Source organism: Giraffa tippelskirchi, chromosome 1 (assembly GCF_054371585.1).
Source record: "Giraffa tippelskirchi isolate mGirTip1 chromosome 1, T2T-mGirTip1v1.2.pri, whole genome shotgun sequence".
NCBI lineage: Eukaryota > Metazoa > Chordata > Mammalia > Artiodactyla > Giraffidae > Giraffa > Giraffa tippelskirchi.
The window spans coordinates 31,508,294-31,525,322 of record NC_137275.1 but is presented as its reverse complement, the minus strand read 5'-3'; the positions used below and the strand labels follow the sequence as shown (position 1 = coordinate 31,525,322).

At 36.0% G+C, this 17,029-nt stretch overlaps 1 protein-coding gene and 1 long non-coding RNA gene across 3 annotated transcripts in view; one reads left to right on the top strand and one right to left on the bottom strand.

Moving 5' to 3' along the window:
* The window catches only part of LOC145544777 (uncharacterized), a 207,062-nt gene that overhangs the window by 62,849 nt on the left and 127,184 nt on the right, over positions 1–17,029 (top strand). The gene's annotated exons all lie outside the window — the stretch shown is intronic.
* LOC145544738 (transmembrane protease serine 11C-like) overlaps positions 1–17,029 on the bottom strand; it is a 69,637-nt gene that overhangs the window by 28,333 nt on the left and 24,275 nt on the right. For both annotated transcript variants that reach the window (XM_081587861.1, XM_081587853.1), the window contains exons 3-5: positions 16,871–16,989; positions 3,629–3,696; positions 2,073–2,236 (exon numbers count right to left, since the gene is read on the bottom strand). In XM_081587861.1, the coding sequence (XP_081443987.1) occupies positions 2,073–2,236; positions 3,629–3,696; positions 16,871–16,989 (351 nt within the window). The remainder of the gene's footprint in view (positions 1–2,072; positions 2,237–3,628; positions 3,697–16,870; positions 16,990–17,029) is intronic.

Sequence of the window (17,029 nt, the reverse complement as noted above, 5' to 3'; positions counted from 1 at the left end):
TGAAACTTTTATGCACCTAAAATATCATCCAGATGATTCAGAGTTTATGCATATCGTTATTCTACACGCAGTCTTCTAAGCATAATAATATAGGAACACTGGATATTGTATTCAGCATTTCATTGTAGCTTAGAGCACTGGTCAGTGATATCTTTTTCCTCTGTGTTAGCAGCTTGTATGAAAATGAAATCCACAACCTTGACATACTTTGCAGGTGCTAAGCAACCCAACTAACCAGGCAGCAATAAGGTCAGGTTATTCAATAAGATGCTATGACAGCAACCTTGGCTACCTAAATAAGCTTTCGTAAATCTTTAAGCCAGAGACCCATTTATGTGGTGACCAGTGAATATTCATAATCTCTTTAAGTAAGAACTGTCTTGAATGTGAGCTTTGTGTTAAGTCACTTCATTGTGATTTTGGAGCCCTAGCCCAGTTGGCTTCTGAGTTTGATCCTGCAACTGTAAACACCCAGTCAATTTCATGAGACATCTAGCTTCTGATGAGAGATGACAGAGGAGGGAGAGGGAGTTTCTAGGCAACAGGTGGAGGCTAATATAGTACCAAAGCACCGTATGTACTTAAGTGTATTGCACTTACCAGTCACTACTCTTTAGAAACTTGTAGGGTGCACTGTAATAAATAAAACTACAGAGAAAAACCATAAACCTAGAAAATACCTTCAGAAAGTTCATTTTCCTAGGATCTTATGTAATGTTCTTAAAGTCTGGAGGAATACCAGGAATATAATGTTGTTTCTTTGCTACGTGAGCTCATGTTTTTAGCAGATGAGTTTCCAAAAATATATCCTTGGTGGTGAATTCTCTATAAATTGGAGAACTGCTTTATTTCTCTGTGATTTTTTTTTTTTTTGAGGTCATCAGAGGTTGGATAAGCTATGTGAGAAGGAAGGCTCTATGATAGAGCATCTAATATAACCTGAGAGTCACATTTCAACAACGTGATGGCTTTTTATCCAGGAGAAGCATATTCAGGTTTTGCTTTTTGATCCTTTTGATATACCAGACAAAAGAACACTTGGAGTAGATTTTTTTCCACACTCATTTAGTCCTTCCTGTAAGCTAAGGATACTTTTTTTTCCCTCAATCATATTTGTTGTAGCAGAGAACTGATAGCCTAGCTTAGATGTGCCAGGCATTGGCTGTACTTTCATCAAGACCAGAGAAACACTGATTATCCTGGGAATGGAGAATGTGTATCCCTGTCTTTTAGAAGCTGTCTTCCACAATATTGTCACAAGACCAAGAATAAGAATTAGATTATATATAGGAGTGAAAGAAATGAAGTCAATTAAAGACCTATCAAGAAATAAATTTACTGTTAAGGAGATTTAAACTCAGTTTCTGGAATTTGGGAGTCTAGATTCTTGAGACACCCAAAAGAACTTAGGGAGAAATTATGACCCACAGAACAAGCCATAAGAGTTCTAGTTTAAGATTGCCTTGTTTTGCAAAGAAAACTTGGAACCCAGTGTAACTCTCCTTGTGTACTATTAGATGCTCTGTCATAGAGCCTTCCTTCTCACATAGCTTATCCAACCTTTGATGATCTCAAAAACAAAACCACAGAGAAATAAACCAGCTCTCCATCTTATAGAAAATTCACCACCAAGAATATATTTTTGGAAACTCATCTGCTAAAAACATGAGCTCACATAGTAAAGAAACAGCATTATTTGGCACCCTGATATTTGGGTCCATGCAAAGCAAACTTGGGACCCATATTTGGGGCCATGATAGCTTTTTTTATGGCTGATTCATGTGAGTATGGCAAAACCCACCACAATATTGTAAAGTAATTAGCCTCCAGTTAAAAGAAAAAAAAAAGAAAAAAATCTATCAAGTGAAGTTTGATTTTAAGAACACAGGAATGATATTATATTAAAAATTGATTAACATAGACCTTAATTACTTTAACAGTGGTTAAAAGTAATTACCATTATCTATTAAACGATAATTAAAGAGAGCAATATTGTTTTCAATTGCACAACAAAGCACCACACTCAAATTAAAAGATGAAAATTATTCTGCCCCATACATAAAAAGACTTACCTGAAAATCTAAATGAAGAAGAATCTATACATAATGACCCAGTTTTGCCCTTTAGCTTCTGACGTAAAATGGTTTCGATCTTATCTCGAAATTTTGCAGAAGTATTTGTATAATAAGATTTAAACTTAAGCACGGTGTGTACTATCACCTTTCCTTCGGCTTGGCTGCAAAACAGAAAAAGGCAAAGAAATTATTCTTTATTACAGAGTCTCTATCATTTTTAGTGGAGTCATTCTATCCTTTGGTTGGCCGAGTTCCTGGCAGTTTTCCAGTTCCTTTAAAGGGAGTGAAAATGACACTTTGTCGGCACGGTGAACAGTAAAGGGAGAGTGATTTAGGCTCACGGGAACTGACTTTGTATTCTAGATCTACCATTTGCCAGTTCATTGACTATAGCAAGGAGTAACATGCTCCACACTGTTCATCTCTATAATGTGTGCATGCTCAGTCGTTCAGTTGTGTCCTACCCTTTGTGAACCCATGGACTGTAGCCTGCCCGGCTCCTCTGTCCATGCAATTTTCCAGGCAAGAATACTGGAGTGGGTTACTGTTTCCTTCTCCATCTCTATAATGGGGATGATAATGTCATATACTGGGTTATTGTAAACGCCACCTAAGATAATGTATATGGCGGTGTTTTGAAAACTCTCAGAATGTTATGGGACAATTATTTACTAACATAAATGTATCTATGTTTCATAAATGCTCTGCGGACCTTGTAGGAAGAGCCAATAGCAAATAATGAAATGAAATGTAACAGGTAAAGATGAGAAAATCATTAATAGTTTTTTCTTTCTTTATTGGTAGAGGCACAATTGCAAGACTGGGTTGAGTTCTCTTACTGTGAATATGTGAAAAGTTTACTTTTCTTTGGGCAAAGTCAATCACAAACACAGATGGCCTAAGGTCTCTTTCTCACCCCAGCCTTTAAAAACCCTGTGGTGCTTTGTTTCAGGGAAGTTAAAACAGTTCTGGATTCTCTTCTCTGTTGCAAAAGACTTGAACATTGTCTTCCTTGTCTGTTCAGTTTTGTCTGGTGTAATTTGTGCTTTGACAGCCCTGTGATGGGAATGATTTTGGCATGTTTATTGGAGGGATAACAGCAGATCTGAGTGGATATCAAGTGTTATATGAGGATGAGGGTATGAGATGAAGTAAGAGAGAAACCAGGTCATATCAGGGAAGATGATGTATATTTTTGAGTTATTAGCTACTCCAGTGTCAGACATTCTGAACTTGGTTCTTTTATCTTATCCATTCTTTCTTATTTTGAAATCATCACCCCATTTTAAATTTGTTCTTTGGCTTTGTGCCTTCAAATGAAAACAAACCCATTTAACCCTTACCTGATACTCTCCATGAGCTGGAACTCTTGGTTCTGGTTTAATAATTTTCCGGCAGACCTTGAATATATTTTTTACATTTGAAACTGCTAGTGGTTTTGAAGCCCCAGATTTAACCTTTTGATTATACACTATACAAAGATATTCTGTTAAATATAAGATATGAAGGCAAAGGAAAACTATTTTTCTTGCATTTCAGGCTGTTTTACATACCTTACTTCAACAATATGAGATTTGACATACTGTCTTCTCAGTCTGGATCCATGAAATGTTTCATTTATCTGTTAAAAGTAAAATGAATAATAACTTATTTTTAAATTTTCATTGTGGAGAACTTCAAGTATATGTGAAAGTATAGAAAGAAAAATGAACCCAGTGTACCCATCAGTCAGCTTCACCAGATATCAATAAGTGACCAAATCAGTTTCATTTTACTACTACCCACATCCTAGGAATTAAATAATTACTTAATATCATCAAATACATAGTGTTCAAATTTCCCTGGATCTCATTTAAAAAAGAGATGCAATGTATGTTAAACGTATTTTTTTTTTAATTACCTTTATACTGGCTCAACTAATTCACAAATATTCTTAAATCAATAAATTGTGTGACAAAGTGAGGCAAAAATATTTGCTTCCTTCCTAACAGTATGAAAAGAAAAAATATTTTTCTCTCATTTTGGAGAAGTATATTCAAAGGTTCACCTGATAGAGTTTGTCTTCCATGTTCAGACTTCTTGTGAACATCAATGCCACTAAACAGAAGTGTCCCCAGAAGGAGGAAATGTTTCTAATTTATTTTTGTACTATGGAAGCTCTTTCTTCACATCTGGACTGCAAACCATTTTCCCTGATCTTTCAGTTATGTGCTACTGATGGGTTCAAAGCAGGATACGTGGAAATCTCTCAGAGAAATTTTATTAAGAGTCATTTTCTCAGCCATTCTGGATTTAACCTAATGGATAACTTATTACAGCAGGACTTCACAGAGTACAAGACAAAATTTGCACTGTCTGTAGCTCTTATTTTGGCAAAGATAGTCCTTCAAAAATAGTCACTTATTATTGAAATTGCAGAGATTTAATATATATTTTTTCTCTGGCTCCAAAGCAATTGGAAATGTTCATTTATTCAATAATAATTATTGAAATAAAAGTACAAATGAATTAGATAGATCCATACTTTCTAGGAGATTCAACAAAAGAGATAGATAATAAGCAATACAAAGAAATAAATATATAAATATGATAACTTGAGATAGTGTTAGGTAATATTGAAAATGTAAAATAACATGATGGAGTGATTCAGGGGATACTATTTGAATAATAAAATAAGATCCTTTTCAAGACATTTGATTGAGACCTGAAAGATGCAAAGTTGATAATCAGGGGAGAAGAATATTCTAGATGGAGTGAACAGCAGGTGATATAATCCCAGATAAAAATGAGATTAGTGTTTGAGGGAGAAAAGTAAAGTTGTTGTGACTCAAATAAAGTGAGTAAGGGAGAGTGTGTAAGTTGAGGTTGCCCTGGTAAATAGCAATGCCATTACAGAGAGCCTATTTGACTATGGTAATAAATTTGGATGTTATTCCTAAATATAGTGAATGGAGGAATTCTGACAACATGGTAACTAAGCTATTCTGTATTTTTCTTCTATTCTCTAGTCCAATCTGCCACTCCTGGGGGGCAGGTAGGATTGGGTTTTATAGAAGTCCTACAAACAGGAAGGTGGTGAGAAACTTTGTTTTCCATGGGTCAGGGAAGAACCTAGAGAATAATCTGAGAGTCCTGTGCAAGGACAGAATCATAACAGGCCCTGGGAAGATCTTGGCTGACAGAGGGTTGTGAATACCCAGGGATAAGTTTGACACTGGACCGTGAGAGTGTGTTTCTATGGATCAACAGAGGTCAAGAAGGAACTGTGAAGGGGGCTGAAACTTTTTTGCTGGGAGAGTACTGGGTAGAAAGTGGGAAGCTGGAAGACTTCCTCCTGGGTCCTTGGTGAGGCAGGTGGCCTACTGCCCCAACTTCAGCCTACAGGATTTAAGAACATCTCACCTTCTATCTTGTAGGATTATCTCCAATAACAAGGCAGTGGCCTGAATACATCAACAAGGAAAAATGATAACACAAATAAGGAAACCCAGCAGCCAGAGAAAGGAAATAACAGATTAGGTGCTCATCAAAACAGAACTTCTGGAGGAAACAGCAACCTAAACAACAATGCCAAAAAAAGCACACATGCAAACATTCAGGTAGATAAAAAAAAAGACGATATAGTATTAAGAAGCACACTTTTCAAGTTAAAATATTTAGTAAGTCAATTTAAAAAGATGAGTGTCATTCTTGAGATAAAAATTAGTGGCCTATAAGGCCAAAAATAATATATATGTACTTTAAAATAGTAAAATTTAAAAAGAAGAAAACAAAGAGAAACAAAACACTTAGATCATGATTCCAGAAGCGGTTATGAATAATAGAATCTTGAAGAGAGAAAAAGTTATAGTAATATAAGTAGTAGGACAAAGAGGTTCTGAATTAAAGAAAGATCAAAATCTGCATATTCAAAGAGAGAAACTGAGTTTCAGGCAGATTTGCTATATCAGAGGAATATTTTCAAATTTTAGATACAAAGAAACACTTCTACCAACTTCCATATTGAAGTTATGTTGTTGGCCAAAATCTTGGCTTAACTGCCCACTGAAGCTGAATAAAAAAATATGGAGACAGGGTTTGTAAGAAATAGGAAAGTGGCTATAATTCCCAGCTGGATGAGAGGGAAATACAGTAAGCTCATGCCTCAACAACTGTGCCCCCCTCCACGAGGAGACTAGGGGCTTATATCAGTTGAAGGCTCACAGTCAGGAGTCAGTGATGAGGAACAAAGGTGTTAGGATCTTGTCAAAAACAGTCATGGGCTGGTGTCAGTAACCCAGTAATTGAGTCTGGCAGTTCAGTGACTCTGTGGCCTACTTTCTGATATGTAACTGCAAGAAAAAGGGTGTTGTAAGGGTAAACAGCAGATACAGGCTGTATTTAGCACAGAGTCAAAGGAAAATAGGTGTGAAGTGTAGCTCCTGCAAAGTTAGGAGGCAGAAAAGCAAACTTAGTTACAGACATGCAAAGTTAGGAGAAGTTAAAGTAAAAAAAAATAAAACATAAAAAAACTAGGAACGTTCAGGCCTGCTCACTGTTCTCTTTATTTTCTTTGATCTCAGGATAAGGAAAGAAAACAACTCATTCCTCTTTTCTTCCTTGTCATTGCGACAGTTAAAATATATTAATAGAAGAAATAGAATCAATTTCATCTGTAACATTTGAAGATGGAAGCTGGTGGAATAATAGCCTCATACCTGAGAGAAAAAACTGACAATTCAACAATCCTATTCCCAATCAGGACACAATCTCTCTTTGGAGTAAAAGAAAGATACCTATGGATACTTGAAAATTCAGTAGTATAGCATTCACATATCTCAATAGAGAAAAATATATGACTAAGGTTTCTAGGAAAGCAAAATCTAAACCAGAATTGGGGTCTTTATAGAGGGGGAGATGAAGAGGAGAGGGAACAAATCAAGCAATGAAACCTGAGGGGTGTGTGTGAAATACAATGAATGTAAAATTGAAATGCTTGCAGCAGAGACAGCGTACTTTAAGAAACAGGCTAACAATACTTCAGCAGTTGCGGTGCTATCTCAGCAAACCTACTTATTAGGAATAGGAAAGGAGGGCAGAAGAGGAGAGGAAACAATGCTTCAAAGCCTTATCAGTGGGGAATAGGAATGTGAAGAGAGAAAAAACGTGAAAGTATGTTGAAGGCCTCTTATTCTTGGATTAGGGTTTAGGTAAGGAAAATAATGTCTTGATAGGGCTAATAATTTTTTAAGTAATAGACAAATATTCATCTAACTGAGTTTCAGGAAAGATAACTAAGTACATTGAAATTTTCAAGAGGAAAAACAGAATGGAAAACAATGAAAATCAGCAAGAATAAGGAAAAGAAACTAAAAAAATACACTATTTACTTAAAGCCAACTGAAGAAATGAAATCAGGTATATTACCTGCTACAATTAATGAGAATAGATAAAGCCTTGTTATTAAAGAATCTATCAGATTGCATTCAAAATTAAAATCTAGTTATCTATTATTTAAAAAGAATCATACTTGTAAATAAAGGAATAAAAAAACTGTTGAAAAGAAGCTATGAGAAAGAGATGCTATACAATTAATGTGGCACTCAATATAGAATCCAAAAATAGATCCCAGGTTGTATAGGGACTTAGGATACAACAAGGATGGCATTTCATTTTATTTATTTTTCAAATTAACATTAAAATTTTATTTGGAAAAATGTAGTTTAAATTAGAGAAGATCTAGGTTTATTTCATGTTTGTACCTGTGTACTCACTGTTTAAGGACCACAAGTTTGAGTTCTAGAACACAGAAATTCTTATATAGTTTATTTTGTATGATTTCCATTATAAGAGAAAAAATGTAATGGTATATTTGTGACTTTATATACTGCCTTATCAAATATGTTCCCAGTACAAGGGAACTTCCATTTGACCATTTACTGAAATATGTGTAAATGAAATATGTGTAAATACTGATGGATCTTAAACAGACCTATTGCGGTGATCATTTCACAATATATATATACATGGAATCATGTTATGTACCTGGAACCAACACAATGTTGAAAGTGTTAAATGTCAGTTACATCTAAAAAAAAAAAGAAAGAACTGAAACCTTTAAAAAATTTTGCACGTCTAATGACTGGAAAAATTTCCACACACAGGATTCTGATTCCATAATACCAAGACTAATTTATCCTCCTCTGCCACATACTTCCAGTGTTGATGTTCATGATGCATTCATCATCATTTTAGGGCCCTGACCCTCTTCCTCATATAACAGTGTTAATTTTCCTGTGAGATGCAAAAGTTCTAGAAGCTATCTGTGCCATAAAGAGTTAACTCAGTAGGCGTAGGAACTTTGTACATTCCAAAGGAAAAGAGAGACCCCTGAGCGGTGTCTGAGAGATAACCTTTGAACCTTGGATTATCCTGCTTGAGTAGTGTCTTGTAAACCTGAGGCTTTGGGCGAAATCAGACTTCAAGTTAACACAGTGATCTGTGCCGGATGCTTGCTTTTGTTTGCCTGGGGCCCTGGTCAGGGTATATCAGTTTCACCACTGGAGGGGCTACAGACTAAATAGTTAAGGTCAGTCATGTGGCCACTCCATGCTTATGTGACTGGTGACTGTCCCCCAGTAATTACACTGATGCCCTAAAACTTGGATGAGATTCGCTGTGGGTGTTGGCAATATTTCATACGTCAAGCATTTTGTGAATGGGGCTAGTAATTATATGTAGCTTATGAGTTGTTATGATGATTATGCTTAGAACAGTGACAGACACGTTCTAAAAAAAAAAAAAAAAGCTGTATAAGGGCTTGTTAAATAAAACTAAGAGTTGAGTACTGGAAAGCCAGAGTTTAGAACTTGAAAACACACATCAAGCATCAGATATGGGATGACAAAGTTAGAGCAAATACCAAAGGGTCAAAAGGCAAAGATCTGGAGCAATAAATAAACACACAGAGATAAATAAATGTGAAGTAGAAGGAAATTTGATGTGGTTCAGGACATAGATCCCAGTTGAAACAAAAGTGCTAGAAGACCACCTTGTTGGGTTCTGGAGAATCCTATAGAGAAGCAGGATTAGGTAGGTATGTGTGCCTGCTCAGTCCCTTCAGTCATGTCTAACTCTTTGTGACCCTATGGACTATATATAGCCTGCCAGCTTCCTCTGTCCATGGGATTCTCCAGGCAAGAATACTTCAGTGTGTTGCCATGCCCTCCTCCAGGAAATCTTTCAACCCAGGGATAGAACCTGTCTCCTTTATCTTCTGCATTGCAGATGGGTTCTTTACCACTGAGCCATTGGGGAAGCCCAGGATTAGGTATAGAGCCTGGCAAATAAATCTCTCATGCCTCTTTCTTACACTTTATTCTGTAGAAAAAAAATTTTTTTTAAATGAAGCAGTGGAAACACTAGTGGTTGTTTTGGTGAAGGAAGAATGTTGTGCTTCTCCTTATGAAAGGACAGCATTTTAAATCACAGGAATAGGTTGAATTATTTAATAAGTACTGCCAACCCAACTGGCTCTCTATACTTGAAAAAATATATATATTTGGGCTCCTACCTTGTACTAATTCTGGAGGAGGAAATGGCAACCCACTCCAGTATTTTTGTCTGGAGAATCCCATGGACAGAGAGCCTGGTGGGCTACAGTCCATGGGGTTGCAAAGAGTCAGACACGACTGAAGTGACTGAGCGTCACCTTGTATTAAATTATTTCTGTGTGGATAAAGACTTAAAAGTAGGGGAAAAAACTCCCAAGGAAATTGGATGCACTTATTTTCATGGGCTGTGAAGTCCATTTGAATCAAGACCAAAAATTCAAAAAATTAAAATAAAGTCAACATAAGACCACATAAATAGTCAGATGGTAACAAGTACATTTGGGAAGATATTTGCATGTGAATAGTAAGGAAAGTTTTAACATCTATAATTTACAGAGATATTTACAGATTAACAGGGATAAGCAAACGACACAATAGAAAAACTGGGCAAAGAAAGTGAACAGAAAATTCACATGTGAGCAAGCCCAAATGGTCACCATGTAGAGAAAAAGATTCTCAACCTCATCACTAGTTAGAGAAAATGCAAATTAAATTAACAATAACATATACTAGTCAAATTAGCACAAAGTTAAAACTGTGTACCTGGGTTGGGGGGGCGCAGTTTGGTAGAGGAAGAGTACTCAAATACACAACTAGTGGAAGTGTGAAACAATCTGGAAAACAATCTGGCAATGTTTCTTAAAATTAAAAATTCTCATTTGATTAAGAAATCTCAATCTAGAAACCTATCAAATATATATAAATATAAGGATGTATATAGAAGGACAATTTTTGCAATGTTGGTTATATTAGTCAAAACCTGGAAACAAAGTAAATAACTAAAAATATGGGAAAAATTGAATATATTGTGCTACATTCATACTGAAGAATATTATGCAGTCATTGAAAAGGATAGGTTAAACCTTTACTTTGACTTGGAGAATATCTGTGAGATACTGCTGAGAAAAGCAAACAAATTTCAGAAGATTGTGTATAATATAAACCCTCTTCAGTAAAATACTGATAAACACTTCTATGGATTTTCTTTTCTATATAGGCTAATTAATCAAGGAGGAGAATAAGAAAGGATATACACCACTTTGTTGATATGACTTACTCGGAGGTAGAGTTTGGGGATGTATGTAGAGGGAGAGAAAGAGGTGGGAAAAAATAGGGAAAAAAGCAAAAGGAAGATTGAACTTTAAAAAAAATCCATTTATGTGTTTTACCCTATCCTTCCACTTACATAAGTTTTAATTTTAAGTTTATTTTTTATGTTTACATCTTTATATAAATATGAATGAACTTGAACATCTTTGGAGGGTTTTAAAGCTGGTAAGGGATGTGATTTGATTTTCATTTTTAAAGGATCCCTTTAGCTCCTGTGTGAAGGATAGACTGTAGGGAGATTAGGTGAAAGCAAAGAAGCCAGTTAGGAGGCAAGTGTAGGAGTTTAGGCAAGAAAAATAATAGGGGCTGCAATTAAGGAGAAAAATAGATAAAGTTGTATTTTGGTGATGGAGTCAATAGACTGTACTAATTTGTTGATTGAGAAAAGTGTTTAGGTGGAGCAGCTGGGTTGATTTTGGTGTTATTTACTGAGAACTGTATGGCAAGAGGAGAAACAGGTCTTGGGATAAAGATCTAGAGTTCCCTTTTTGGAGTCATCAATGTTGTTGGCTTTTAAACAGAAAATTTGGATGAGGAAGTTAGAGGGAGTACAGATAGAGAAGAGAGGAGAAGATGAAAGGAAGAGGTAACAAAGAGAAGGGAGGAGGTGGGGATTCTCTGGAAAATGCAGAGGGGACCACCTATATTTAGAGATTTACAGATGATAGTGTGTGTGCATGGTGAGTCACTTCAGTTATGTCCAATTCTTTGCCACCCTATGGACGTAGCCCACCAGGCTCCACTGTCCATGATTTTCTCCAGGCAAGAATACTGGAATGGGTTGCCATGCCCTCCTCCAGAGGATCTTTCCAACCCAGGGATTGAACCCACATCTCTTACATCTCCTACATTGGCAGTTGGATTCTTTACCACTAGCGCCACCTGAGAAGCCCTACAGATGATAAGGAACCACCCAAGGCAGCTGGGAAAAGCAACTAGTGAAGAAGAAGGAAACATGAAGAAGGAAGTGTCTTAGACACCAAAAAGAGGAAAGGAAGAAGGAAGAAGATAATAATGGGGCTAAGCTCAAGTAAGAAGTGACCATCAGATTTGGCAACAGTGAGGTCTTTGGTGAGTGACCTCTATAAGAGTACCTGAATGGGGTAGAGAGAAAGAAATTCCAAATGGATAGGGTTAAAGTGAGAACAGGTGACAAGGAGATGGAAACAGCACGCAAATCTAATTTTTTCAACAAAATTTTACGGAGAAGGGGAGCAGGAAACTGTTGCTGAAGGAGAATACAGAGTCAAGAGCAACAGTTTTGGATGAGAGGGTGTGAGCTAGCTACTGATATCTCTGAAGAAAAGACCATGAAACACTGTACTGCACTCTAGAAGAGCAGTATCTTGTTTCCTGTAGAAAAGAAAGTGAAAGTGAAAGTTGATCAGCCGTGCTACCCCATGGACTATACAGTCCATGGAATTCTCCAGGCCAGAATACTGGAGTGGGTAGCCTTTCCCTTCTCCAGGGGATCTTCCCAACCCATGGATCAAACCTAGGTCTCCTGCATTGCCAGCGGATTCTTTACCAAATGAGCCACAAAAGAAAATCCTATGAAAAGAGGGAATAATGCAACTACTTTTATGCTTAGAATAATGCACCTGTTGTCAGCTCTTCTCGGCTGCAGAAATAGTTCTGCTGATCTACCTGAGCTATTTCATCATTTTTCTTCTCTCACTCCTTCCTAACCCCCTTCCCCCTGACTTTTTATTCTCCTATTTCCCCAAATATTATTTGAATATGAGGAAACATTCAGGGCAATTGTACAGGGAGCATACCTGTAGCTACAAAGAAAAGACTCAGTGACAAAATTCGTACCACAGATTGTGATTTCTGTAGATATTCAGAGATGGGAGACAACATTTTGAGTTGGAACGGTTAGATAATAGCATCCTAGAATTGATAGTAATAAACCCACAGACTCATGGAATTTAAATATATAAACCACCTTAATCTTAATTAGTCCTCTTCTTCAAATAAGCAAACAGAATCTTGCCCAAGCTAACTATTTATGTAATAGAGTGATTATGCCAGAAATGCAAGCAATGTTACTTCCTGTATTTTCCAGATGGCTAGCTGATTGTCCTAACAATACTGAATTTGAAATAACATCTTTATCAAAAACTAAAGGATTGTGCTGAATTTGTGATTAATTTGCACAGGATTGACATAATTAAAAGAAAGTTACATGTTTTTTCCCCTTATTTATTCTTTTATATTGCTTAACAAGATTTCGTATTTTTATTCATATAGATTGTTTATAATTTGTGTTAGTTTCATTCATGTATATCATATAGATTTTGTTGCTATTAAGTGGAATTTAAAAATAATGTTTATATTTTGTTACTTTTGGTGATTAAGAAAAATATTACTTTTTATATTTTGGTCTGGTAATTGGCCACCTTACAAAACTCTACTGTTGATTCTAATAATTTTTCAACTAAGTCTTTTGAGTATTTTAAGTATACAGAATACTGTCAGTAGGCTTCCCTGGTGGCTTAACGGTAAAGGATCCTCTTGCTAATGCAGGAGACACGGGTTCAATCCCTAGGTCAGGAAGATCCCCTGGAGAAAGAAATGGCAACCCACTCCAGTATTCTTGCCTAGGAAAGCTCATGGATAGAGGAGGCTGGTGGGCTATAGTCCATGGCATCTCAGAAGAGTTGGACACAACTTTGTGTCTTAACAACAATCTAATCGGTAAATAATGACCTTTTCCTTCATTCTTTTCAATGTACACATATTACTTCCTTTCCTTTTTCTAATTGCATTGGAATGGACTTCTGGTAGAATATTTGATTCAGTCCTTTAATTAATTTACAATATATTATTTCCTGTAGAAATACTTAATACCTTAAATTGATTAATTAATTAGTTATCCACTGTGACTTTCTTTCATAACCTTTGCTTTCTCTGATCTCAAGGGTATTCCAAGTTTTTGTTGGACAACTCACTTTCTTGGAGGTCAGTATTTTTATCTCTAGGGAGTTATTTGTCAGCAACTGTGATGCTGAGATTTTACTCTTTGCAGATCTCTAGTTTTTATCTTCTAAAAACTCCTCACTCTTTCGGTGGCAACATTTCTGTCATTATAAGACACATTGTTTTTATTTGTTTTCTGTCGTTTAGTGAAATTTGAGGAGAGAGAGGGATAAATTCTCACTTTCATTTAGAAGTTCTGCTTTGGAAGTCAGGCTAGAAGCACTTTGAAAGAATAAGTAATAAAATTTGGTGAATGGTTAGATAATGGAGAAGGAGGGGTCAAAATTGACCTTAAGATATGGTGGCTAGGTGGGTCTGAGAATGGGAGTACCATGAATTGAAATCATGGAAAGAGACTAGACTCAAGATCAGAAATGATGCCTACTAAATGATCCTTTAAAATATTGCTTCAGAATGAACTCAGACACCAAGCCTTAGCGTATAATATTTGTTTAATAAGGTGTGTATAGATGGATGATGTAGAACCATCCTCCGAGTGAATAGTAACTTTAGGCTTGGGGTGTTCCAAGAAGCTGTAAGGTGGATTTATGAGAGTTTCCCCAGTGACACTCATACAATTCCTATTTTTAAGAGGTTCAGATTCTTGGCACACCCTGTAGGAAAAGGGTTGTTAGATATTTGACCTGAAACCAAATGCCAAGTTTCAGAAACTCACTTAGTTTCTCACTAACTTATGTTAGTGGTCATTATCACCCCCTGCCCCTGCAACCATGTCTGCAGACATCCTACCCTGAGCATCTAGTATTTATTTCTTCTTTCCTTATGTTCCAATCATACAAAAGAAAGCTAATGCATCAGTAAGTTTTGTAAGTTTTCTTCATACCATTTGAAATATTAATAATGTCTCTGTAATATTCGTTGCATTTTTGATAAACCTTGGATCTTCTCAGTTCCTTCATGTTAGAAACTTAATGCACAATGTAATATATCAGATTAGCACTTTTCTCAATAGCTTATACTGGAGAGTACACAAAACTTTTCTGATAAGTTTTGAAGGGCATGAAACTGAATGAACACTAACCTAATTTTTACTCAACCTGAGACATTGCTAATCTGTATTATATGGAATAGGAATCCTGAATATTATCCTTCACTTTGTTACCTTTTAAAAATCACATACTTCTAATTCTGATGAATTCCATAGATAATCTATCACTTGGTAGATTGCAAGAAGAGTCATAAGCATAAAGGTGTATATGCTCATACCCGGTTTAGGTTAGCTCAGCCGAATATTTGTTATTTGACAAATGCTATAGTTATATAATGACCAAAGATGCTCTCTGCTCTTGGATACTCTGGTAAGTGGTTTGATGTAAGTTTGGCTGACCTGTTTCTTGTGGATCATCTTAGATACCTTACATATACCAGGTATCATTTTGATCATCTATAATCCACTGCATTTATATGTGAAAACTACATGGAAGTTGCTTAAACATTTTGGAATATATCACTGGTCATATGAAAGGTGATGTAATCTGAAGTGCACTTGAAATTTTATAATGTTCACACGCTCATTAATTATAGGGAAATACATCATAAAGAAGATGCAGGTATACTTGCAGTATAACTTTAGGTAAATTAACCTCTTTGTGCCTCAGTTTCCTCATACAGAAAAGTGAAAGTGAAGTCGCTCAGTCGTGTCCGACTCTTAGCGACCCCATGGACTGTAGCCTACCAGGCTCCTCCGTCCATGGGATTTTCCAGGCAAGAGTACTGGAGTGGGGTGCCATTGCCTTCTCCGGAATTTATAGCATAAAATGTGAATTTCTTAGTGCAGGCATATTTGGAGTTATTTTAAAGTTATACATTAGCTTTGTTATATACTTATAACTTATTATCTATTAATAGTACTCACTTTAGCCTTTATTCTAATTCTAAGGGCTTACAGATTAATAGAACTTCTGCTAAGATTATGACATATTTAACCTAATGTCATGCCAACAGCATTCCCATGGCATTGTATCTATGTTTGCCATCTCATTGTTAGTTGAAGAAACTGAGGTGTGGGGAGATGAAATCACTTGTCTTAAGTCATACAGCTAGTAAATGTTTAAACTTAGAATTGAACAAGGACTCTGAGTCCAAAGCCTGTTTATTAATCAGTGAGTTATATTTATTACTTCCATGTCATTTCCTTCTTTATCATGAAGCTAAACTAAAAGCAGGAATTTTCTTTCATTTTTTAATATACTAACTCTTAGTAGAATGGTAAAAGTATACCAAGACTCTTAAAGTCTTTGGATTTATTAGAAACTGGAAGGTTCTGAAATTCTGTAGAAAAACTACAAGCTTTTATCAGAGAGAGTTAGTTCTGAAAATGTGCTGTCAAAAATCTGCTCAGGGAAATGGGAGATGAATGATGCCACCACTACTCTTGCAGAATTTGGTTTGGTTGATAAAATTATTTGAGTTAAAGTGGCATCTATGGTAAAGGAAGCTAATGTTAAAGGGACAGTCAAGACTCTTCATTAGGTTTAACTTAACAAAATATTGGAGAAGGAAATGGCAATCCACTCCAGCATTCTTGCCTGGAGAATTTCATGGACAGAGGAGCCTGGCGGGCCACAGTCTATTGGGCCGCAAGAGTCGGACAGGACTGAGTGACTAAGCACAGCACAGCACACATAACAAAACCTACTCTTAAATAGACATTAATGTTTACATACACTGAGGTTTAACAAGAAGATCTTTATTTGGGGTTGTATGTTCTTTTCTACACTGACCATTTCTCTTCCTTGAAAAACTGTTTAATTAGAAGCAGAAACAACATGGCCTTCATTAGGTATCTTGGATATAGAATAAGTTTCATTCATTTAATTTTTAATACATTATAAACCTTCTCTGAGTGTCTATCACAAGTTAGGTGTTTCTTAGGTGTTCTCAAAATGTGTCTCTCTTACATTTTTCCTCCCATGCATGTTTTCTAACTGATTTTCTGAAAGGGCTGACTATCTTCATCTAGAACTGAGGTAGTGGCAAGAAATAAAATTATAAATCATTTTCAACTTGGAAGGTGACTGCTAGGATTCAGGCATTTAAAGGAGAATAGCATTTAAAAAAAACAATGCTAAGAAAAGAATTTCAACTTACCAAAGATACTATCTTATTATTTAGGTCCATATATTCTTGTGAATATGGTTTTGCAAACTTGCTGTCATAGTCAATATTATTGACTTTAAAGCTGATATGATGGTAAAAATATATCTTTCCTGAGAAGGAGAAAAAAGAAAAAACAGTTTTTATTTTGCT